This window comes from Tenrec ecaudatus, chromosome 1, assembly GCF_050624435.1.
Source record: "Tenrec ecaudatus isolate mTenEca1 chromosome 1, mTenEca1.hap1, whole genome shotgun sequence".
NCBI classification, from domain to species: Eukaryota; Metazoa; Chordata; class Mammalia; order Afrosoricida; family Tenrecidae; genus Tenrec; species Tenrec ecaudatus.
Window position 1 is genome coordinate 199,645,342 of NC_134530.1, and position 25,263 is coordinate 199,670,604.

The 25,263-nt window shown below is 38.1% G+C and overlaps 1 protein-coding gene and 1 non-coding gene across 3 annotated transcripts in view; both read right to left on the reverse strand.

The window, feature by feature from the left end:
• Positions 1-4,331: 4,331 nt before the first annotated feature.
• TRMT1L (tRNA methyltransferase 1L) overlaps positions 4,332-25,263 on the reverse strand; it is a 51,294-nt gene continuing 30,362 nt past the window's right edge. The window contains exons 8-13 of one of the 2 annotated variants that reach the window (XM_075528367.1): positions 23,742-23,932; positions 18,155-18,233; positions 10,685-10,851; positions 9,650-9,712; positions 8,504-8,630; positions 4,332-8,405 (exon numbers count right to left, since the gene is read on the reverse strand). In XM_075528367.1, the coding sequence (XP_075384482.1) occupies positions 8,153-8,405; positions 8,504-8,630; positions 9,650-9,712; positions 10,685-10,851; positions 18,155-18,233; positions 23,742-23,932 (880 nt within the window). In that variant the 3' untranslated portion in view covers positions 4,332-8,152. The remainder of the gene's footprint in view (positions 8,406-8,503; positions 8,631-9,649; positions 9,713-10,684; positions 10,852-18,154; positions 18,234-23,741; positions 23,933-25,263) is intronic. The other variant, XM_075528359.1, reaches the window with a different exon arrangement.
• LOC142438133 (U6 spliceosomal RNA) lies at positions 9,877-9,983 on the reverse strand. Its single transcript, XR_012782563.1, has one exon. It is a non-coding gene; the product is annotated as a U6 spliceosomal RNA (small nuclear RNA).

Here is a 25,263-nt window from a genome sequence, read left to right on the forward strand (position 1 = left end):
GCCATGCTTTGGGCTGTGATCCCCATCGTTGGCAGATCAAAGACTGGGCTTTTCTACTCCAGTAGACTGTTAGTCTTGGAATCTCACAGGGCGTCTTTATGAATCTGTGTTGATTCAACGACAGTAAATTTTTTGAATTTTTATTCACAAGTCAAAAGGTGGAAACAAGTGTCCATCTGGATGGATGGATAAACAAAATGTACCAATTTACAGTGGTTATGTGTTATCAACCAAAATTCAAGTCACTTCCAAGTCAGTGACCAGATTGGTACTACCCTATCTTCTGAGAGTAAATCTTTTAAGGAAGCAGACAGCCTTAGGCTTCTTCTGAGTGGCTCGGGACTTTGGGTTAGCAGCCCAGCCTTAACTTGCTACCCCATCAGGGCTCCATAGAATATTTGTTGAGTAAAAGAAGTCAATGACTAGAGCAGACGTGTCAACAAAAGGACCATCAAAGGCACCAAAACGTACTAGTTACTAGGGAAGGAGAAAGGATGAATGGTGATGGAAAAATCACATTGAGGTTCACAGACAATTCTACGGACACAATTCTAACTCATAGCGACCTTAAAGGACCCCACAGAAACCGTTTGGGCTTCTGAAACGATAGGAACATAACAGCCTCATCTGTAGCAGCTGGTAGCTTGAAACTGCTGCCTGGGGTTAGCAACCCATCTTCTAACCCACCCTGCCCGCCACCAGAGTGCTTTTGAGTGAGGGTCAGTTACTGTGACACCTGTCAATAAGCTGTATGCCTGTCAAGTTTATTGGTAAATGTTGAGTGGTAGATTAGAATAATGAAGAAAGAAAAAAAAATGCTGTTACCTGTGCACAACCAAAAATCTCATGGGATTTGGATCCCTGGTGTGGAGATTCAGGGTCATAGTTTAATGGAACATCCCTGATAATCGGTCTATCAATGTGTTTACCGTTTCTATTCTGTCTCTTGGTTTCATATGGAGTGCCAGGGAGTCTTAAAACTCGTCTCCATTAGCCTGGAGCAAACAGAAGTAGGAGCTTCAAGAATATAAGGTAGAATGTGTGGCTAATTGCCGCCTTTGCCCCGAGACCAGAAGAGCTAGATGGAGCCTGATACCATTTCCATTTTAAACAGGTCCCACAGAAGAAAACTTGATTCCAACTCAAAGCAAACTGATGGGATAGAGAACTGCCCCTGTGGGTTTCTGAGACTTACAGTCTCTTTGTGGAAGTAAAAAGCCTCATCTTTCTCCTATAAAAGAAGTCTGGTCAGAGGGAGAAAATGTAAAATAAAAATTTAAATTATTGTGGACTCCACCGAGGCTGGTTGAATCCTTAGAATTATTGTAATCTTTAAAAAAATGATCTCGACATCTTAGAACCAAGAAACACTTTAGCTTAATCACTATTAGAAAGGGAACAAGATTAGGTCTATGTTCATGATTATGCTGGTTTAAATACTAAATGGGACCAAACTGACAAAAGTAACTCAGAAGATTAGACTGGAAACATGGAACAGGGACTTTATGTTAATGGAGGAAGCACAAGGCAAAGACCACGCAAATGTCAATGGATTGTCCATCTAGAAACTGCTGAGTTGGCACACATTTTTCTGGTTATTTTAAACAAAATAAAGGGCGGAGGGGTTTAGAAAATACTGGGTCAAGTAGAAAGATGTTTAGAAAATGAAGGCAACGTGTACAAATATGCTTGACAATGGATGGATGTATGGATTGTGATGAGCCATAAGAGGCCCCAATAAAATGATTTAAAAAGAAAACAGCAAGAAATACAAGGGAAATTTCTCACAAGGCCTACTAAGATCCAGAAACAAGACAAGGATGCCCACTTTCACCACTGGTATGCTGAATAAGACTGGGAGGTTAGCCAGAGCAATTAGGCAATTAAAAAAATTAAGGGCTCGGGAGGGGGGGGGAAATGAGTTGATACCAACGGCTTAAATTATTTTGAAAATGGTAATGTACAAATGTGCTAGATACAATTGAATTATGGATTGTTAGCTAGCAGTAAGACCCCCAATAAAATAATTAAAAATCAATGGCATCCAAACTAGAAGTCAAAACATTCTACTCACAGGTAACATGATTCTATGTATGAAAATTCACACAAGAGACAAGAGGAAAGTAAAATGAAATAGAATAAAGAGCTAGGAGGCAAAGGGCATTTTTAGAGGCCTAAATAAAGGCATCTACATACATAAATATATGATGGGGAAATAGATCTATGTGCATTATACTTATAGGTTTAGTATTAAGGTAGCAGATGGACATTGGGCCTCCACTCAAGTACTCCCTCAATGCAATATTTTGTTCTATTAACCTGGCATTCCACGATGCTCACCTTGACACAACTGCTAAAGACAAAGTGACGTATAAGCAAATGTGAAGCTGACGTGGTTATTAAAAGATAATAGCGTCTAGGGTCCTAAAGACTTGTAAACAAGCGGCCATCTGAGAAGCAACAAAGCCCACATGGAAGCACAACAGCCTGTGTGATCACGAGGTGTCAAAGGGATCAGGTATGGGGCATCAAAGAACAAATAATTATGAATGAGGGGGAGTGTAGTTTGGGACCCAAGACCCATCTGTAGGCAACTGGACATCCCCTTAGGGAAGGGCCGGGAGCAGATGAGCCAGTCGGTGCAATATGTCAACGAACAAACTTTCCTCTAGTTCTTAAATGCTTTCTCCCCCACCCCCCCCACTATCATGACCCAAATTCTACCTTACAAATCTGGCTAGACCAGAGGATATACAGATGGTACCGATGGAACTGACAACGGGGAATCCAGGGCGGATGATCCCTTCAGGACCAGTGGTGACAGTGGCAATACCGGGAAGATGGGGTGGGAGGAGGGGAACCGATTACAGGGATCTACATATAACCTCCTCTGGGGATGGACAACAGAAAAGTGGGTGAAGGGAGACGTCAGTGTAAGATAAAAATTTTAAATTATCAAGGGTTCATGAGGGAGGGGGAAAATGAGCTGATGCCAGGGGCTTAAGTGGAGGGCAACTGTTTTGAGAATGATGAGGGTAATGAATGTACAAATGTGCTTTACACAATTGATGTTTGTATGGATTGTGGTAAGAGTTGTATAAGCTCCCAATAAAATGAAAGAAAAAATCCCACAAGAAAGCTAGACCTAATAAATTCAGCCAATGATTAAAATTCGGTTATTTCTATACATAAGCAATCTGAAAAGGAAATTAGGAAAATGTGTACACTTAACCAAGGAGAGCTGTAAGAGCCCCCAGAATGATCTTTTAATAACAATAAAAAAATTTTACCGGGCGGCTTCCACAGCTTCACTTTACTGTGGACTCTTGAACCCGTCCGCTTGTCCCCAATAAAGCCTGCTTTTTAATCAGTAAAAAAAAATTTTTTTTTTTACCAAGGAAGTTAAGACTTGCTCCAAAACTTTCAGATGGCTAAAAGAAAAATAAATATTCTATGTTCATGGATTGGAAGATATTAAACTGGCACTATCCAAAATAACCTAGGAAGCTTCATTATTTTCACAGCATTAAAATACTCAACCATAAACACAAATGTATCGCAGAGCTCCTGAATAGCCAGCCAAAATGAAAACAAAGCAGGACTCCTGCAGCTAGATTTCAAGCACACTTTAAAGTACAGCAATGAGAACTACCATCTTAGTCCAAGACTGACACACAGACCACTGAAGGAAAATGGAAATTTAAAATAAATCCATATTCTAAGGCTTGCTGAATTTGGATCCGAATGCCAAGTTGATTCCATAGACAAAGAGTGGTTTCTTCAATAATTGGCAATGGGACGATTCGGTTTTTATACGTAGAATGAAGTTGGGCCTGTGCCTTGGATTGTGATTTAAATGACCCAAATAAGCTATGACAGTAAGCCGTAGAAGAAAATGAGGGTATTCAGGATCTCATGTTTGTCAATAGATTTTCACATAAATTACTTCAAGAACAACCAAGAAGAAATAGATCACATTGGGCTAAATCAAAATAGATTTTTGTTCATCAAAAATCGGTTTTTAAGAAAGTAGAGGCAATCTACAGAATGTGAGAACACACCTGCAAATTACAAATCTGATAAATAATACCAGAATTTTAAAAATGACAACCTAGAGCTGATATCAAGGGCTCCTTCAATAGAAAATGTTTAGAAAATGATGATGCAACATATGTACAAATATGCTTGATACAATTGATGTCTAGATTGTTATGAGAGCTGTAAGAGCCCCAAATGATCTTTTTTAAAATAAATAAAAAATGACAACCTAATAAAAATATACAAGAGATATCTCAAAATTGGAGCAATTGGAAATAAATAAATAAAGGCATCAAAAAATTCAAGTTCACATCAGTGGTGATAGGATTAGATGTTTACTTCTGTATTAGTTTCCTAGTTTTGCTAAAAATTACAATTTTGTTTTCTTATAACCACTTAAGAGCTCAGAAGTCTGAAATCAGTGTTGGCAAGGTTCCACCTAGACTTTAAGGGAGATTTGGTTCCATGGCTTTCTCTGAACCTTTGGTTACTGCTGGTGATTCTTGGCATTCCTTAGTTTGTGGACACATGACTCCAACAAACTGCCTTCATCTTCAAAGGGCCTTGCCCGCTTTCTGTCATCTCTTCCCTTGAACATTCAGCATTAGAACTAGGGCCCATCCTAATTCAGGATAATCTCATCTCAAATTATTCTGCAAAGAAGTTCATCCTGAGGTAAGGTCACATTCTGACATTCTTGGGCAGACATCTTTTTGTAGGCCACTATTCAACCCAGAGCAGGAGCCCTGCTGGCACAGTGGTTATACTTTGGGCTGTTAACCACAAAGTCACCAGTTTAAAACCATCAGCCACTCTACTCCGGTAAGAGTTAATCTTGGAAACCCATGGGCAGCTCTGTCCTCTCCAAGACTATGACTCTTTACAACAGAAAGCCTCATCTCACACCCCTGTGGCTACTGGTAGTTTCCAACTACTGACCTTGCAGTAGGCAGACCAGCATGTAACCAACCACTCCACCAAGCCTCCTTAGACCCATTGAGATTGCAAAAATGAAAGGCCTTTAATAATCTGGCAGTTCTCTGTCAAAGAAAATTCTCCAATAGTTGCTTACATGTTTGGAAATGTAAAGCTAGAAACCTTGTGTAATAAAATGTTCTCTACATGTTAGGATTTGATTTATTAATTGGACATGCTAGTCAGATTGTGATTATAATTGGGGAGAAATTCTCAAGTTATACTACTATTTATTCCAAAAGAATCCCTTTAAATACAAAATAATTTACTTTTATTAATTATAGTATTTAATACCAATCTAGGCTTCCGGTTCATACATAAACAGGTGTATTGCAAACACAATATTTAAACATGTCTGTCTGCAGGTAAGTTCTCTTGGTAACATATTTGTCTTCATCTCCTTAGGGGACCTTCAAATTAAAGGTCTAATCCGAAAGGGTCTGCTGGGCCAGTTAAATTCAAGGTTACGGCCACTGTTAAGATTTCAAAGGATAGTTTAAAAAAAATTATTTTATTGAGGGCTCTTACAGCTCTTATCACAATCCATACATCCATCGTGTGAAGCACAGTTACGCATATTTTGCCATCATTTGAATTTTTTGCCATCATTTTCAAAGTATTTTCTTTCTACTTGAGCCCTTGATATCAGTTCATTTCCCTCTCCCCGACCCTCCTTCCCTCATGAATCCCCAAACCCCCACAAGTCTTAAACCGCCAAAGGATAATCTTGAGAGATCCTCTCAAATGGACAGGATGATTGTGGCCACTCTAGGAAGAAGTTTTAAGAAAACTGACCATTGATGAGAATTACACTAGGGAATTTTCCCCATCATGATAATATATATAATATAACCCAGTCACCCTATTGCTTTCATCTCTTCCCTTCAGCTCTTTTGTTTCCTGCAGCCCTAAGAACATTGCAAAGGGCAACCATCCGAGTCCCTCAAGAATGCCGAAATTGCTGTTGTGATGTGGCGTGAGCTGAAGTGTGCAGATTTCTTGGGGCCATCTTCAGAAGTGTACAGAACTATATGGGAGACATATTCTAAAACAGTCGGTTCACACTTTGGTATTTTAATAAAGATGTTTATGATTTTGTAGGAATACTTGTTGACTTACACTTGTATTGCTTCTTCTTAGTCTTCTGTGAAAGAATATGTCAATGGGGCTATAAATTCCTAGACGTTTTGGTCTCCTACGTATCTTATTGCCATAGTCAGTGCTGACGTACAGTGACTCCATGTGGGTTTCCGAAACGGAAACGGTTTATGGGAGTAGAAAGCCCAGTCTTTTCTCCCCCAAGACTCTTTGGTCCTAACCAGCTATAATTCCAATTTCTGTGAAGCAGAACATCACTAATTTGCCTTATGTGAGTCAGGGAGTTCATGGAGTTATAACCTAACTCTACCCCTTGGTTAATTGTCCCATTTCCTGAATGTACCACTGCTGTGATGTCAGCAACCAGCAAAATCTACACCAGCAAAACTGGTGTTAACAGAGGATACAAATGATGCCACCATTACAACATGGCCAGCCATTCGCCAGCTACCCAACTGATTGATAACAGGAACAAGGCTAATGTAGGACTAGGTGGCGTCTTAAAGTATTTCTTTCTTTAGGTTGATGCAATATGTCAGCGTACCTAACTACTTACCAAGTTTTTCCTGAGAAATTACCTGTGTGGCATTAATACATAAGTTAAGTCATTGATAACCATTTAGCAACATTTATAATTGGTATTTAAGAATATGTTCTAAAATATATAGGTTCTAAAATGATGATCCAAGTGCCGATTTGACTTCTGGATTGATAACAGCTTTTCTTTATAACTATACTGAACAAAACAATAACGAAAGATTTTTTTCTGCTCACTTGTAGATTACAATCATAACCATCGAAAGTGGGACTTTATGGTCATTGTATACACTAATTTTCGCTTCATCTATTCCTTAATTTTCTTAAAATGCATTGCATTAGCTGGCGCATAAAACAGCTTGGAAATAACTTATTTCCTTTTATTTCTAAATATCCTGCATTGATCTATACTGCCCACCCCTAGCTTCTTTTGTATATGTCACAGAAGTGCTTTTTTCCTAATATAACACATTTGAACTCTTTCATTATAACCCATCATCCCTCATTCTCCAAGTTTAATTGCTATAAAAATTGTTTTCTCTAAGAAATTCCTCAGTGTAAAAACAGGGATTGAAACCCTTGAGGTAACAACCTAAAGTTCATACCAAACCCTTTCATCCGTAATATTATACCAAATGAAAGAACAATAATATTTATTGGTAGAAACAAAAACTTTGTTCAGCTAATTTTTATCGTCATGTTAGCACGGGCTACTTATACAAAAAAATTAACATGCGCACACAGACACACAAATATCAGACAAAAACCCCCTCACAACGTCATGTGAGAGAGAGCACAACCAGGAGGATGAATGGTGTGTGTGGGTTAACTGTGGCACTCAAAGTCACCCAGCCAGTTTACTACAAGATCTCTTCAGAATATTCAGCATTTATGAACACGGGTCTCAATTTACTTTGATAAAATTTTGCTATGCAAGTCTATCTATTTAGACTGAAAATCTGTTAAGAAAAGTATTATTTCTATCTTAGGTAGATAAAATTTAACTTGTATAATAATAACTTAAAAGATCAATGTGCAGAGGTAGGGTTTCTTAAAACTGGCACATTATTTTAACTGAGATACACAAGTGAGCTGGAAAAATGCTGTTGTCTATTCAGGGTCATTTTTATATCTAAAAGGTTTCTGGGTTCATTTTGTACTTATAAATAGAAAAGTGTAAAAATAAAATCAGGAAGGAGTGGTTTAAAAGATGGCTTCTACAACATGAAATTCTGAGTTATTAAGCAATAGGGTGAGCTCAGAAACTTGGTTCAATATATGAAATGTTTTCATTAAAATTTTAAAATTTTCTTTAAAATAAAAACTTGGGAAAGCATAGCTCCCAAACCAGCTAAGTTAGAAACTGCTAATTTGCTGAGTGAAAACAGCACTGTTTTTATTTTCACACTACTGAACTGCAAGTATAGAAAAAGCACTACAGCTGATTGGCATTGAGAACACGCAGGTCATCTATGCCGCTACCTAGGAATTAACTCCTCTTCATTTACCATCTTCTGCAGTTGCTTGCTTCTGCTTTATCGTTCACTGCCACTTCGACTCTGTCAGCTACTGTAGCTTCAGGCGCTGACTGGACAAGACCCTCCGATTGTCCTCCAGTGTAGGTTGGGGTGCTGTACTTTAAAAGGATAGATTTAAACTGCATCAGAGGTGCATCTGTACGAACACCCATTGGGTCAAAATGAGTTCGGCTTACTCGAAAGCCTGCTTGAGAAAGATAGCACAAGAACTTCTTTAACCTGTACAGTGAAGGAAAGAAAGAAAGTTCTTGTATTTCATTGAAATCACAAATTAATAAAATATAAAACATACACTTCGCATTCACTGGCTGTCTTACTTTGGCATGTTCATTCCTTTAATGCTGTGTCTGTGGATGTTGTAATAAAAGGGGGGATGTTCACTACTGATATCAGCCTTTTGCTTCTTGGCTAAGTTTGTGATAACTTCATGACTTTTTCTCTTTCCTGAAATATACACAAAAATTAACATTGTCAACAGAAACAAAAATATACGTTAATAACTACTGTTTCAAGGAAATTTCCTTGACAACAAAAATTCAACCTATCTATCCAATCTTAATTTTTAAAAATAATTTTATTGAGGGTTTGTATAACTCATCACAATCTATACATATATCCATGTGACAAGCATATTTTTACATTTGTTGCCATCATCATTTTCAAAATAGGTTCATTCCACTTGAGCCCTTGGTATCGGCTCCTCATTTTTCCGATCTTAATTCTTAGTCTAGATTCCACTCACCATGTATTTTTTTTTACTATTTTACACCCTTGAGACCACCCTATTGCTTAATATCTCAAGAATTCCATGTTGTAGAAGCCAGGGGCTTAAGTGGAGGGCAAATGTTTTAAGAATGATGAGGGCAATGAATGGACAAATGTGCTCTACACAACAGATGTATGTATGGATTGCGATGAGTTGTATGAGCCCCCAATGAAATGATTATAAAAAAAAACAACACAAACAGCTCAAGAGTGGCCACAGAAACTAATAAAAGAAACAATGCATGATACAATTTCCTTCTACTTTTAGAACTGTGAGTCTTTCAATTTAAGTGAAAAGAGGTAAGCCAGTAAATTTTGGTCAATGTATCCTATAAAGTATCCTAACAGGAAACCAGTCGGGGCTATTGCAGCCAAATCGTAGTTCTTTAAGAAAACCAACATTAGCTTCAGTAAACGTATTTAGAAGGCGAATGTGATCACCGGGTCTTTTCAAGATCTGACAGGAGAATCATCCCATATTGAGATAGGAACAAAGACCATGGTAATAGAAATTTTGGACTATGCACATAAGAAAAACAAGTTTTAGTGTGATAATGTCAGTGTAACAAATGTTTCTTTAAGTTGGCCACCATGGCAGTCTCCTGTCTTTCTATCTTCCGCTCTCTTTCTATGTTGAAACATGCATGTATGTACTGGTATATAGACATAGCTGTGCATGTTTGCACTGAAATGCATACCTTGCGCAATGTAATTATCAGTTGAGGTATCATCGGTCGCTTTAGTACATACACCATATTCTTCTAAAAAATTAAAAGGTAATAACAAAAGATTTAATAAAAGTGACATTTAGCAACAATTCAAATTTTTAATACAATTTTATGAAATTATATCCATACTTCCTTTATGAAAATACAAAAGAATGTGTGATCAAAATAGATAAGAATTACTTATTTTTATTTTTTTAAAAAATATGGAACGCTTCATGAATTTGCGTGTCATCCTTGCGCAGGGGCCATGCTAATCTTCTCTGTATCGTTCCAATTTTAGTATATGTGCTGCCGAAGCGAGCACGAATTACTTATTTTTAAACTACGTTTTAAACCCTCTCAAGTAGCAGTAGTTTCTAAGAGAGTTACTTCTAAACTACATCTACAAAAACAAAAGCTCAAATATTTAATAGGCCTGTCCTTGAATCAATAGCCAGAGAAGAATCAAAAGCCTACTTATACTAAAGAGAACATAAAGGGAAAAAAAGCCTAATGGGTGATAAATGTCAATTAATTTACCATGTCTCAATGAACATTACCAAACTTGTGGTCACAATATTCTAGAAATTATGTAAGATTTTTCTTCTTAGAAAATGGGTATAGGGTAATAAAGTTATAAGGGAATTTTGTTTTCTTTGATTTGGTGAAATGAAGCATAAAGAATACTTAATAAATTTACTCTTTCAGGCCCCAGAGCACAAAATTGAAAAAAGCTGTTTTTTTGGTTTTTTTTTTTTAGTAAAAAAGTAGACATATTAGAGGGAATTAATTTAAAGCATACCTTGGTGCTGCAGGTAACCACTGGACTGTTAACCCCAAGATTGGCAGTTCACATGCACAAGTGGCTTAAGTTGAAAAAAATGAGGCTGTCTGCTCCCATAAATATAAGCCTCTGAAACGCTTGGTTTTGCTCTATTTATAACTACATTTTAAAAAATTTTCCAATCAAATAAATATAAAAAGGCTTAATTATCTTTGGTAAATATCTTATAACCTAATATATACCTTGTTTGTTGGCAATTGAAGATGGATGACCCGAAAAGTGACTTTGAGGAGGACACTCAGATTCAAAGATTAATGTTTTTATTAGGGTCTGAATGTCATCTAAGCCGTGGTGAAGAGATTGAAGTAACATTCTTTTGAGGAATCCAGTGTTAAAAAGGGAACTTGACCTGAAGAAGAAAATATATCAAGAACTGTGTTTCAGAAATATCAAAAACAACTTCCATAATTTAACAAGTAGGTGGCTCAAGTAGGATATAGTGCCTGAGGGAAAGGAAACGTTAAGAAGTCCTTTCCCTATTCCTCCCACTCCAACTTGTGGTGGTCCTTCTAGGACATATCTCAAGCCCTACTAACTTGACTTTTCGGGCTAAGCTGTTGAGGGTCAGCTCCAGGCTACAGGGCGCATTGGCAGCCCCCACCCGTTCTCCGCTGCTACCTGTATGTCTACTTCTGGCCTCATTCTGGAGCCTCAAAGGTCAACATAGACCTGGAACCATTTACAGGCTTTTTTGTTGTTTTGTTTGATTGCTTTATTTTGCTCTGTCTTGTTTTTGTGTACATTATTATCTCTGCATGTCTATCTAGATGATAGGTGGGATAAACAAGCTGGAGGAGAAAACAGGACGGACAGTTCCAGGAGGACATGGGAGGCGGGAGGTGGGAGGTGAGGGAAAGGAAGTGGGTGTTAATCCCAGGGACAAGGGAACGACAAGTAATCCAAAATCAAAAGTAAGGAGGGTGTAGGGGTCATGGTAGGGCTTGATCAAGGACAATGTAACCGAGAGGAATTACTGAAATCCAAATGAAGGCTGAACATGATAGTGGGAAAAGAGAACATGATAGTGGGAAAAGAGCAAAGTAAAAAGGCAATAGAGGAAGGAACTAGGAGGCAAAGAGCATTTATAGAGGTCTTTAAATACAGGCATGTACATATGTATATATATAATGATAGCGAAATAGACCTATGTACATATATTTATATGTTAAGTATTAAGGTAGCAGATGTACATTGGGCCTCTGCTCAAGTAGTTCCTCAACACAAGAACACTTTGTTCTATTAAACTGGCATTCCATGATGCTCATCTTCCCAACATGATTGTTGAAGACAAAGAAGGTTCATAAACAATGTAGTGAAGAAAGTTGATGGAGCCTGGCTATCAAAAGATAGTGTCAGGGATCTTAAAGGCCTTAAGTGCCTACAAGTGTCTGGGGTCTTGAAGGCCTACAAGTGCCCATGTAGCTGAGAAGCAACAAAGCCCACACGGAAGAAGCACACCAGCCTGTGTGTATCCATAGGATCAAGTATCAGGCATCAAAGAACAAAAAATCATATCATTGTGAATGAGGGGGAGTCGAATGGGGACACAAAGCCCATTTGCATGTAGGCAACTGAACATCACCTTTCAGAAGAGTCATGGAGAGGAGATGAGCCAGTCAGGGTGCAGTGTAGCACCGATGAAACAAACAACTTTTCTCTAGTTCTTTAATACTTCCTCCCTACCACTATCATGATCCCAATTCTGCCTTACAAATTCGGCTAGACCAGAGGATGTACACTGGTACAGATCAGAGCTGGAAACACAGGAAATCCAGGACAGATAAACTCCTCAGGGCTAATATTGACAGTAGCTACACCAGGAGAGGAAGGGGAAATTAGGGGAGAAAATGGGAACTAATCACAATGACCTATATAGAACCCTGGGGGATGGAAAACAAAAAAGTGGGTGAAGGGAGATGTCAGACAGTGTAAGACATGACAAAATGATAAGAATTTATAAGTTTCAAGGGTTGACGAGGGAAGGAGGAGAAATAATGAGCTGATACCATGGGCTCAAGTTGAAAGCAAATGCTTTGAGAATGATGATGGCAACAAATGTACAAATGTGCTTGACACAATGGATGTATGTATAGATTGTGATCAGAGCTGTACAAGCCCCCAATAAAATGATTTTTTAAAAGTGTGTAAATTCAGTGACATTAATTACAAAACTTTTTCATCACCTCAAATAAAAGTTCAGTACCCATTAAGCTATAATTGCTTATTCTCCTTTCCCAGTAAGTACTAATCTTACTTCAGTCTTTATGTACAGGCAGTCCCTGGGTTGTCAACTTCCAACCATTGACATGACAGTGATTTGCCCTGTAATGTTATGTAAATTCATTCTCACTTTGAAACAATCACTACCGTGCTGCACGCGCAGCTTTTAAATCACTGACAAGACTTGGTCTTTGCTTGCACTACAGAAAAGGCAAAGCCGAGCCAACTGTGCCAGCTGACCTACAAATTCGTAAAGAGGACTGGATCAAAGCAATCTGGAGGCTGTCAGCTTCGGGGCATTCTAGGGATCGCATAGGAGCCCTACTGGCATAGTGGTCATGAGTTGAACTGCTGTGAGGTCAGCAGTTCAAAATCACCAAGCAGCTCCTGGGGAGAATCTAGAGCAGCAGTTCTCAACCTGTGGGTCACGACCCCTTTGGGAAGTTGAACGACCCTTTCATAGGGGTGGCCAGATTCATAACAGTAGCAAAATCACAGTGATGAAGTAGCAAGGAAAATGATTTTATGGTTGGGGGGTCACCACCACATGAGGAACTGTCTGAAAGGGTCGCAGCATGGGGAAGGTTGGGAACCACTGCTCTGGGGGCTTTCTACGCCTGTAAGCAGGTTGTGTGAAACCGACAGAGGGGGTTTCTACCTGGTGCTATAGATTTGCTGAGTCAGAAAAGACTCGGCAGTGAGCTGAGATTGTAAAAGGGATAAAATAACATTTATCTTAATAACATTTCACTAAGCATATGCTGTGAGGGCTTATCCATGTTGTAGCATGTTATAAGCACATTCTTTTTATTGTGGAATGCTTAGTATTCTATTTTATTAATTTACCTAAGGATAGATATTTGAATTTTCTCCACTTTTTGGCTATTATGAATAATGCTGCAATAAACACTGATGTACAAATACATGGATATGATTCTTTGTTCTGGGTGACATCTTATGTACTTACTGGCCACTTGTACATTTAGTTTTGAGAACTAGCTAGTTAAGTAATTTTGCCAATTTTTAAGTAAAATTGCTTTTAATTTCGTTATTGACCTGTAGTTTTTTATGAGTGATTCAAGAAATTTATGCAAAAATTCTATTATCTTTACATTCTACTTTTCAATGAAAAATTTGAGGCCCTCTCATATCCTTTGGGTATTAAGCCCTTGTCAGCTATATAGTTTCCAAATATTTTCTTCTATTCTGTAGGCTGTCAGTTTACTTTTTAATCTGGCTAATTCACTTATTCCTTAAGGGTATTCACATGTGCTGAAGATTCTATAATAGGCAGCTACACAAAATTACCGCTGTGTCAATTTCTATGTTTAGAACATAGTTAAGCTACCACCCTTGGTAAAGTGTCGGAGCAGAAACTTGTAATGGTTCTTGTCACAATGTTCTTAGGAATCTCAAATATCCTATAAGAAATCTCTAGAAACCTCAAGAATCTGGATTAAAAATCACTAACATTGAATAACTTGTAACTAACATTTCAAAGGCACACATGACCGTTCGGTGTTTTCCTGAAACCCTCAGAAGCTCCTTTATGCATGAAATGTTTGTCATGGTCTCTCATAAACAGCTTGGCCTAAAACAAAGGTGACTGCAAGGGTGGCCCACTTAAAATGATTCCTCACAGCTCTTTTGTATCTGATGGCAGGTTTTTTCCCTTTTAAGAAAAAATGATCTTAATGGGGACTCTTACAGCTCTTATCACGATCCATACATCTATCGTGTCAAGCACATATGGATATATGTTAAGATGGACGTTTTATAAAAAGTTCCCACGGCAACCCAGACTCTAAGGATCTCATTATTTATCAGTGAATTACCTGGCTTGTGTGCAAGCCGTACCTCTCACCTCAATTGCCAGCACATGGCTGTTTGTAAGTGCTGTCATTTCCTGGCCCCGCGCAGTGCTCACAATTGCTACGTTTGAGCCACCGTTTGCAGGCACCGGGTCAACTCAATGTATCTATTTGATGGCTCCCCCTCATTTTCTGTTTTGCCAAGCATGATGTCTGTCTCCAGAGGCTGGTCCCTCCTGGTGACATGGCCAAAGAACGTGAGAGAAATTCTCATCCCAACTTCTCAGGGCCATTCTGATTGTACTGTCTCCATACTGGCTACACTTCCTCTTCCTCCTGGAAACTCCTGGTACTGTCAATATTCTTCACCAACACTAGAATTTAAATGCATCAATTCTTCTCTGCTCTTCCTATCCAGGTTTCCCATGCATTCTCACTCACTGCCATTGACTCTATGCCTAATTCATCATGGCCCCACAGGATAGGGCAGAAATGCTTCTGAATCTTCAAGACTAACTCTTTATTTATGGTCACAGAAAGCCCGATTTCTCCTTCAGGAAATAGGGATTCCTTTTTGTACATTAGTGTTATTGAAGCATTACTTATAATAGGCCAGATATAGAAACAATTCAAATACCTATCTATAGATTGATAAAATGTGACATATTCAAACAATCAAAAAAAAGAAAATCCTCGATAACATTATTTGTTTATCATGATGTTGTCTATTGATCCAGTTGAGGATTTTTAGTTCCTTTACTCTGAGGTGGAAGCCCTGGTGTCGGTGTGGGTTACAAGTTTTGCTGCTACACACAGGTCAGCAGTATGAACCCACAACTGCTTCATGTGAGCAGAGACGAGGCTTTCTGTTCCTGAAAAGTTTTACAGCAACAGTTCTCAATCTGTGGGGTCGCAACCCCTTTTGGGGGGGGGGGTGTCAAACGATCCCTTCATAGGGGTCACCTGATTCTTAACAGTAGCAAAATTACAGTTACGAAGTAGCAATGAAAATAATTTATGGTTGGGGGGTCACCACAACATGAGGAACTGAATAAAGGGTCACAGCATTAGGAAGGTTGAGAACCACTGATTTATAATCTCAGATCTCACAAGGGCAATTCTACTGTGTCTGGTAGTGTCCCCAGGAGTTGGGTTTGACTCAAAGGTAGTGAGTGTGGTTTTGGCTTATATTGAGGTGGATTCCAAACTAAAGGCTGTTAATTTTTATCTTCATCAGTAAGTACTTCAAGTCTTCCTCACACACAATCAAGCAAGATTGTGTTTATCTTCAGGTCATGGGATGTTACTGAATCTTCCTCTAATCTGATGCTGAGATTTTCCTCAGAAAGTTCAGCATTTTGGATTTGCTCAGCACATAGATTGAGAAAGTAAGGTGAAAGGATACCACCTTTATGGACACCTTTCCTGAGTTTAAACCACACAACCACCCGTTGTCCTGTTAAAATGACTGCCCTTTGGTCTACGTAGAGGTTCTGCAGGAGCAATGAATTGTTCTGGTCTTCTCAATCTTCACTATAGTATCCATAGTTTATTATGGGACCCACAGGTACCTGCTTTTGGCATAGACAAGTAAGTGCCACTAAGTGTATCTGTTTGTTGACACATTTAAATTGGTATTTCACTAATTCTTAGAGCCTGTTTTTCCCCAATGCCTTCACTTCAGCTTAAACATCTTCTTCAGGGCCATCAGTTCTTGATTACATGCTACCTCCTGAAATAAATGACTGTAATCAGTTCTTGGTACTGAGGCTTGTTTGTCACTAAAGACTCCAAGTCCATTTCAGTTTTTTTTTTCCTTTTTATGCCGCCACTCAGATTACTATTTAAGTTTGAGGAATAAGGAATCTGCACAAAATTTCTTTTTTGGCTTTTAAAGAAAAACGTATTTTCACAGCCTACCTCAAGAAATGCAATCAACAATATCAGTTATACCCTCCATATATGTGACTCTCTCCCCCACCATCCTTCCACATTCTTTTGATACTTCCTGCAGTGTTCTAGTAGGTGCATCTCAAGGCCTGACTTTTCTAGTCAGTTCTTTCAGTTTGAGAAATGCTTAGCATGTTCTTGTTTTTCTAATTCTAGGCCTTTACATATTCCATTATACGATTTTACTTTGTCTTTTCAAGTGGCTATGTTGTGGATCTTGCAAAATTCTATCATTTGTTTTTCCTGGCTAACAGAAAGAGTAAGATTTGGGTTCTTAAAGGCTTGTCCTAAATTAAGCAACCATCTAAGTGAGGTGGTCAGCAAGTCCACACAGAAGTAGCATATGACTTGAGGTGACCCAAGGACTGTACATAATAATATCCAGTATCAGAAAAAGGAATTATATTAAAGCTTAAATTCAAGAGTACTCAGTTTGCAGAAGGCTGTGGATGACATAAAAGTGTATTCCCCGCATGGATTCCCCGCATGGATTAAGCTTCTATAGAAGTCCCTCAGACCTTTGATCACGGATGTGAATAATCTGGTAGATTACTGTAGCTATAGTTAGGTTAATATTTAACACAGTTCAAAATTATTTGTTTTAATTTTTGACCCATTTTTAATTTGTTCTAGTTCTCTTGGATGGAGGTTCTTTTTTTGCCCTTTTTTTGGGGTAAAGTTTTCTTTATATTAAATCCAGGCTACGTGAATCCATAGAGACTTTGGGGTTTTGAAAGGGAAGGCTGGGGGATAATTGAGAGCTAATAATAATGAATATAAGAATGAAGTAAAAAAACAAAAAAAAATTCTATATTTGATGTGGCAATGACCGTACAAACCTTTTAAACATATTTAAACCACTGAATTGTATGATACGAGATTTATCAATAAAAGTGCTTTAAAAATTCTATCATTAGGTCTGTTTCTATCACCAAAATCATTATCTTCCAACTACCAACCCTTCCCCTTTGTTCCCAACTTTCATATTTCAATCACCAGTAGTTATCAATGTATGTTGATTATATGGTTGATCAATTTCTATGGGGACAGTGAAAGAAATGGTCATTTCTTCATTTTTGGCTTTAGTTGTGGATGTATCAATTTGAGTAACAGTCTCATTAACTGGCTTTCCTTGCTGGCATATGAATACAATCCTATCACAACAGCGTTGTCTTGCAGAATAAATGAATGTGATAGAATTCCTCTCCAATCTGTCATTCTTGGCATAGACCCAAAGGGCTCCAAATGGTCAATACCAATCCACTTCAGAAACTAATGACTAAGATATCAGTCTTTATACCTTCCACATAACTTTTGATGTGCCACTTCTGAAAAATTAGTTATGGAAAACCTTATGAATAGTACTGGAACACTCTTCGAAGAGGCCTTCATATTAGAAGACACTCAAAATATCAATGTGGAAGAGCTACGTCCTCAAAGTAGTCTCTACCCTAACAAGATGGATGGAGTAAACCTTTTAGGAGAATGATAGAGAAAAATCTGAAGACAGGTAACAGCTTGACCTCATGCTGGGAAAGGAATCATAATTTACAGAGACGTAAAATCGAATCTTAATTTGCTTGGCTAGTGTCAGACATAACTGAAATTCAGCAATTAATAAATCAATCCATAAATAATTTTGAACATGTTGTTATATACTTGCATACATACCAAAGAGGTCCAAGTTCTATCGCTGTCTTTCCAGGCATGCTTCCATGGCAGTTACAAGGTAGCTGCCTGTATGGGTTTTCTGTAAGATGATTATAAAAAGAAATCAAAGGAGAAATGACTATGATATTAGTAATAATTATTATATTAATGCTAATAATTTTCAGCTACTATATATGAGGATCTACTATGTGCCAGGTATCATGCTAAGCATTATATATGCATTCCAAATATTTAATCTATCCAACTATGAAGTAGGTTGACTGGGCTATTATTTATAATGTATAAAAAAGTATACTTTTTAGGTCAATAAGCCCATGGATTTTGACAAATATACATGTAACCACTACCTTAGTCAATATTTACCTGACTAAAGGTTCCCTTGTACTCCTTCTTCCTAGTTAATGTCTATTTTTAGTCCTAAAACCAGATAATCAAGGTCTGCTTTCTAACCTAAAGGCATATTTTCTTATATATGTAAGAATAAATTTGTACTTGGCTCTTATTAATTTTTTGGAGATTTATATATTTGTTGTATGCACCTGTTTTTTTGCCATTTTTATGGCTGAGAAAGTGCATTGTATGGATATACAAGAATTCAGTTTAAAGACCTGGGAGAGACCTGGCACAAGCAAAGGGAAACTACAGGCACAAGCACCATTTTTTTGTCTTCAAAATAGAACCATATCACAGTATGTGACTGTTTAGTTCATCTAAGGTCCCAAACAGTCATTTAAAATCTGACCCTCTGCAATTCTCTCACCACAGGCCATTCCTGAGCTGATCATCGCTCTCTTGGAGGCTGACCAGATCCAGGAACTCCCAAGTCTGACAATCTAGGATTGCGATGGTAGGGATAGGTCGACAGCTTTTCCTGTCTGACTAACGTTACTGTTATTCAACACAGTTAAATGGCATAATTCCCTCTTGTGAGCTCTCACTCAGATGATTCCCTTTGAGGGTACCTCTACTGCATTTCCCTAGGCATATTTTTCAGGATTATTTAATTTTAAATCTTAAAAGAAGAGTGTGCTTATCCTGAATACAAGTAATCTCTGATTTACAAAATATTTAGTTGAAGATGAACTGCACTTATGACTGATTTTGTTTGTCTCGTCATTAATAATATATACTCAATACAATGTTGCAGTTCATAATTTGCTCATGTTATCATTCTCAGATGCTCACAGATGTTCAAAACAAGGTTATAAAGATATGAACAACAAATGCAGTAATAATAATGAAGAAAAAATGAGCATTCAACTTAAGTCAGAACAGACAGGACAGAGAAATCAGAATGAAACCCAACTGTTAAGTTGGGTTTTTGTGTGTGATGGTTTTGTTCCTCAGTCATTATATATGAGTATACGCAGAAAGACTTCCCCTTGAGCCATTAGAAGGTGAATTAAAATACTTAGATGCAGTCATTATTCAATTTATGATACTTGATGGTTCTGTCAGTTACATCCACGTAACCAAGGTAAGCAGCACACACATGCACCTGTATTATTCAGTTTGTATTTTGATGCAAACTGCAAATTGCTCCCATCAAGCAAATGTATCTTTACCCAGGCCTTTCTGTGAGGATATTTTAGCTACAGGTAAGCATTAGCAAATTCCCTCTCTGAAAGACCAAGCCTTTCATTTCAAATCACAGGTAGCATGTTAGCTGTGAACTGAAGGGTTGGCGGTTTGAGCTCACCAGCTTCTCTGTGGGAGAAAGGTGAGGCATTTGCGTCTCTGCACATTTATAGCCTTGAAGAGCTCTTGGGGCAGATCTACTCTGTCCTGTAGGGTCGTTGTGAGTTGAAATGACTTGATGACAATGATTTTGGTTTTGGTGCAGCAAAAATTAAAGTGAAAAGTCTTATACAAGTAATGACTAAGACAGTATTTCCATGTCATTGGAACATAGGCTAAGAAGCAATTCCTGATGAGGAGTTAAAAATTATTCTTAGGCTTCCAGTTAAATACACTAGATTAAACACATATTTTATTGTTTCTATCTCTTGATTAAAATCACAGCAAACAAGGAGAACTAGAGTTACAGCAAAGGGGTAAGGGCCAACAGACAGACCTTGGACTATTTACAGACTTCCCAATTTTGTCAGTGGCTTTCTTTTTGTTGTTGCTGTTATAGTTTTGCTGGTCTTTACTTCCTTTATTGTTTTGTTTAGCTTTTCCTGGTCTTTATGCTTATTAATGTCTCTGCATGTCTATCTAGGTAAGATAGGCGGGATAAATAATTCAGAGATGAAAAGAGCGGGACCAATGGTTCCAGGGGGATATGGGAGAAGGGGAGTTGGGAAAAAGGAAGGGAGGGGTGGGAACCAATCTAGGGACAAGGGAACAACAAGTGAACTAAAATCAATGAAGAGAAGGAAGTAGGATGCCTACTGGGGCTTAATCAAGGGCAATGTAGCAGTGAGGAATTACTAAACCCAAATGAAGACTGAACAAGATGATGGGATAAGTGGAAAGAACCAGGAGGCAAAGGGCATTTATAGAGGTGTAAATACTACAGGCATGTACACACGTAACTATATATAAAAAACGAGAAGGAAATAGAACTATGCACTCATATCTATGCGTTAAGAATTAAGACTGCAGATGGACATTGGGCCTGAACTCAAGTACACCTTTAACATAAGAACACTTTATTTGAACAATCCAGTATTCTATGATGCTCACCTTCCCGACATGATTGTTGAAGAAAAAGCGGGTGCATAAGCAAATGTGGTGAAGAAAGCTGACGGTGCCCGGCTATCAAAAGATATAGTGTCTGGGGTCTTAAAGGCTTGAAGATAAACAAGAGGCCATCTACCTCAGAAGCAACAGAACCCACATGGAAGAAACGCACCAGCCTGTATGATCATGAGGTGTCAATGGTATCCGGTATCAAGCATCTAAGACCCAGAACAAAAATCATACTAAAGGTGAATGGGGGAAGGACGCACATGGAGTGGAGACCCAACGCCCATCTGTAGACAATTGGACATCCCCTCACAAAAGGGTCACAGGAAAGAGATGAGCCAGTCAGGGTGCAGTATAGCACCAATGAAACCCACAATTTTCCCCTAGTTCTTTGGTGCTTCCTCCCCCCCCCCCCCCACTATCATGACTTCATTTCTACCTTACACATTGGATTAGAATAGAAAATGCACCCAAGTACAGATAAGAGCCTGGAACACAGAGAATCCAGTATAGATAAACCCCTCAGGGCCAACAATGAGCGTAGAGATACCAGGAGGATTAAGGGAGGGTGGGGGAGAAAGGAGGAATAGATCACAAGGATCAACCTATAACCCCTGCCCAGGGGGACGAACAATGGAAAAGTGGAGATGATGTAAGGTATGGAAAAAATATCTAAAACTAATCAAGGGTCAGTGAGGGAGGGCGGGCGTGGGGTGGGGAGGGGGAAGATGTGAGGAGCTGTTATCGGGCTCAAGTGGGAAAAGAATGCTTTGAAAATGATGATGACAGCATATGTGCAAATGTGCTTGACACACTGGAAAAATGTATGGGTTGTGATAAACGATGTACGAGCCCCCAATAAAAGTATTCAATTAAAAAAATCACACTTGAATGATATATAAAATGTAGTAGCAATCAACAGATGAGAAATATCAATAGTTTTAGAGGTGTGAAATAAGATACACAGAAGGATAACTGATGTAACAGACCTGAAAAAGCCTACTAAGCTTAAAATGGGTGAAGTGGCAATCAGCAAAACACCCATTAACTGGTGGTGGTGAACCCTGCAAAGACTCAAGATTTGAAAGTACATATTGTCTCTGAAAACGCCACAGGCATTAAAAAGAAGCAGTAGGCATAACTTGGCTCAACTTCAAGTAAATAAATTAGAAAAGTTTGGCGACAGTTGCTAAACAAATAAATAAATCTAGTGCTAGTCAAACTGTTCTTAACAACTGGAAAAAGAAGTTTCATATTTTTTTGAAGGGAATATAACATTGATACCAGACACTAAAACTACACACTATCTTATTTATGAATCTTGAAACAAAAGTCCTTTTAAAATTTAACTATTAGCATCCAGTAACTTAGTAAAATATAGCTGCTGACAAAGTAGAGAATGTTCAACGAAGTCTAAGATGGTTCAATATTGCGTAATTTTATTACAATTAATGAAATCAGTAGGTCCAAGAAGAAAACCCACCTAGCCATTTCAAAGTGAAAGTGAAGGACGCTTCCCTAACATCGGGAAGCATCGTAGCATGATCAGTAATAGTTATTTCAGATGAAAAGCCAGTAGAAGTCTTAAAGAGTGCTAAAAAATTCAAACCCACAGCCTTTGTGTCAAATCCAAGTCCCAGGGGCCTACAGTGCAGAGCAGAATTTCGCTGCATGGCATTCCCAGAAGTAGAGTGCTTCATCTCGCTCCCTAGGAGCAGCTGGTGGATTTTAACTGCCAGTCTTCTCTGGTTAGTAGTCTGATACTCAGCCCAGTGTATTACCAGGCTTCCTTCAAAAAGTAAAGGACAAGGATACTTTCTATTACCACTGTCAATTTAATTTCAGTCAAGTACTGAAAGTACTTGAAAAAATACCATGGCCTTAGACAGAAAAGCTGCAAAGCGCAACAATTTCTAGCCTTCCTAATTTAAGATCATCAAAATAAAATAGCAGCTGATCAATAAAATAAATCTAAGAAAACCTTACAAACCAAGTTTCCAGGAGGGATTAACTCACTAGACAATTATTAAACAACACTAAAAATCCTTTGTCATCAAAACAGTTGTATGAAATCTATGAAAATAAGGTAGATATTATACTGTCCACTAAAACAGAATAGAAAATCTATAAACAAATACATTCAATAAAACATGAGAAAATTCTTGGGTAAAATAAGGAAGCAGTAACAGGTAAAACCCAAAATACCTAAAGAAAGGAAAAGTTTGATGAATTTTACAACAAAATTTTTGCATGGCCATCTTAAAAAGAGAAAAAAGGTGTAAATATATAAAAGAAAAACAAAAAATTAGAATTAATATCAGAGGCTAAACTTTCTTATATAGTTCTGAAAATTTATTTTGAAAAATTTCTAGAAACTTAATAAAAAACGAGTAAGTGTTTTTATTTCCAAGCAAAACAAAATAGATTTTGAAGATATAAACCACATCCTTTTCTTTGTATATTAAGGCCTGGCATATAGTAGAGGCTCAATAAATGTTTACTGAATGAACTTTATAACTGATAGATTTTATATTCATCCAGAAGCATGGAAATAATTTTTATAAAGTGAAATTCAAGGACTGGAACAGCCTAGATAAAGAGGTCATATGACTTATCTTCCAAAAATTAGTGACAGTAGAAACTAAGTTATTTCTAGATGTTCCAGTAGAGTGCAGGGCTACAGAGCATAAACTGAATAGCATGAATGAATAACTTTAGTACACTCACACGGACGTCTTGTCTGTTGACGAAAGGAAATCCAGTTTAGGAAATAACAATGTTAGCACTGTAATCCTCAAAATCAAAGGACAGCAATACGTATAATTAGGGATATGAGAAACACTTATTCATTAGAGGCTAATGCATATAGTAAACAGTGAAGAGAAATTCAAATTACCTTCTACCATATTACCATCCTTCTGGAAAATTCTCTCTTCACACCACTGACAATGGATAAGGTACTGAATCTTCTTGGCTGTTTCGTCGGCTGAGGTAGGCCCCCTCAAAACTCTCACAACAACTAACACAAAATGTTCCAGAGCTACTGCAAACAGTACTTCTATTCCTTTGTTACATCGGGCTGCAGCTCTGTAAAAAAGTTTTAAAGTTATTTTTGGGGACATAATTATCCCTTGTTTGGCATTATATTGACAATACCCATCTGGAGCGAACTACAACAAAATCAAAGAAAATTCAATGCTTAGTACTAGCGCTCTTATGAAAAGAGCAAAGAGTATGACAGTAACGTTACACATCGAAGCATGGGAAACAAGAGTCTTCCGTGAGTAAGCACTGCCCTCAATAGTACTGTCTCTGGTTCTCATCCTCCCTTGGTTTCTCGTCAGCACCATCAGCATTTTCCTTTTAATCATTTTTCTCTGAAATTTTCTGCTAAATGATATATTTTAATGACTACTAAACACAAGCAAGATAAGAAAGGTAACTGCTGAACTATTCAGTTAATAGATGGACAAAAACCTTGAGATCACTTTTACAAACTTTTGTGACTAAGTTCCACTCCCCCCACTTACATAGTGTTCTCTTTCTACTCATACACTAAACTTAGTCGATATATATAATTTGAAGGTACATTATAAACATTTTAAGCTTTGGTATAATAAATCCCTGGTATGTACACACCTGAGTTAGTTTGTTGTGCCAACCTAGCCGATAAACACATATGGGATTAATTGAAGGGTGGAGGGATAAATGGCTCGGTAAGCCTCGCCTTTATAGTCCTTGGGTCTCTTGTAAGTCAGACCAGGGTGCAGCTGCCTTAGCCAGTTCCCTGATTCAATTTGTAAGGCTCACTTCCTGCAAGGCATCCCCAAGAAAAGCCGCATGGACCTACCCCGGTGCAGCCCTGGGTGCTGGAGCAGCCGTGTGGAGACCCCTGCCAACGCTGAGATGCTTACACGTCCACTAACTCGGCTTTCCTCCTGCAGTTGGCATCATTGCGTCTGTTTTGTGAGACGGACGGAGGAGGACTTTGTGGATTGGTGTTGGACATATGGGTTAATGTGGGACGTGTGGACTTGGGCAGCACTGGGTTGGGATGTTTTCTTTATGCACGCCTAACTTTTATATAAAACTCTGTCATACATGAGTTTTTGTGGATTTGTTTCTCTAAAGTACCCAGACTAATACAACACCTAACAAGAATTTTCAATTAATTAAGAACAATCCAGAAGGTTTAGGAAGTTTAATTATCTACACTTATGGTGAGGCAGGAATTTCACATCAATGATGTAAAATTAATATTGGGGTTGGTGAGTGAGCTGGCTAACTATCCATCATTTACATTTCATGTGTGTTTACTGGTCTCTACAGTTGCCTAAACAATAGTTCCTAGGACTATAATGGAATTAAAACATTGAGGAAGAAAATGACAACCTGTCTAGATGTTCCTGCACACAAAT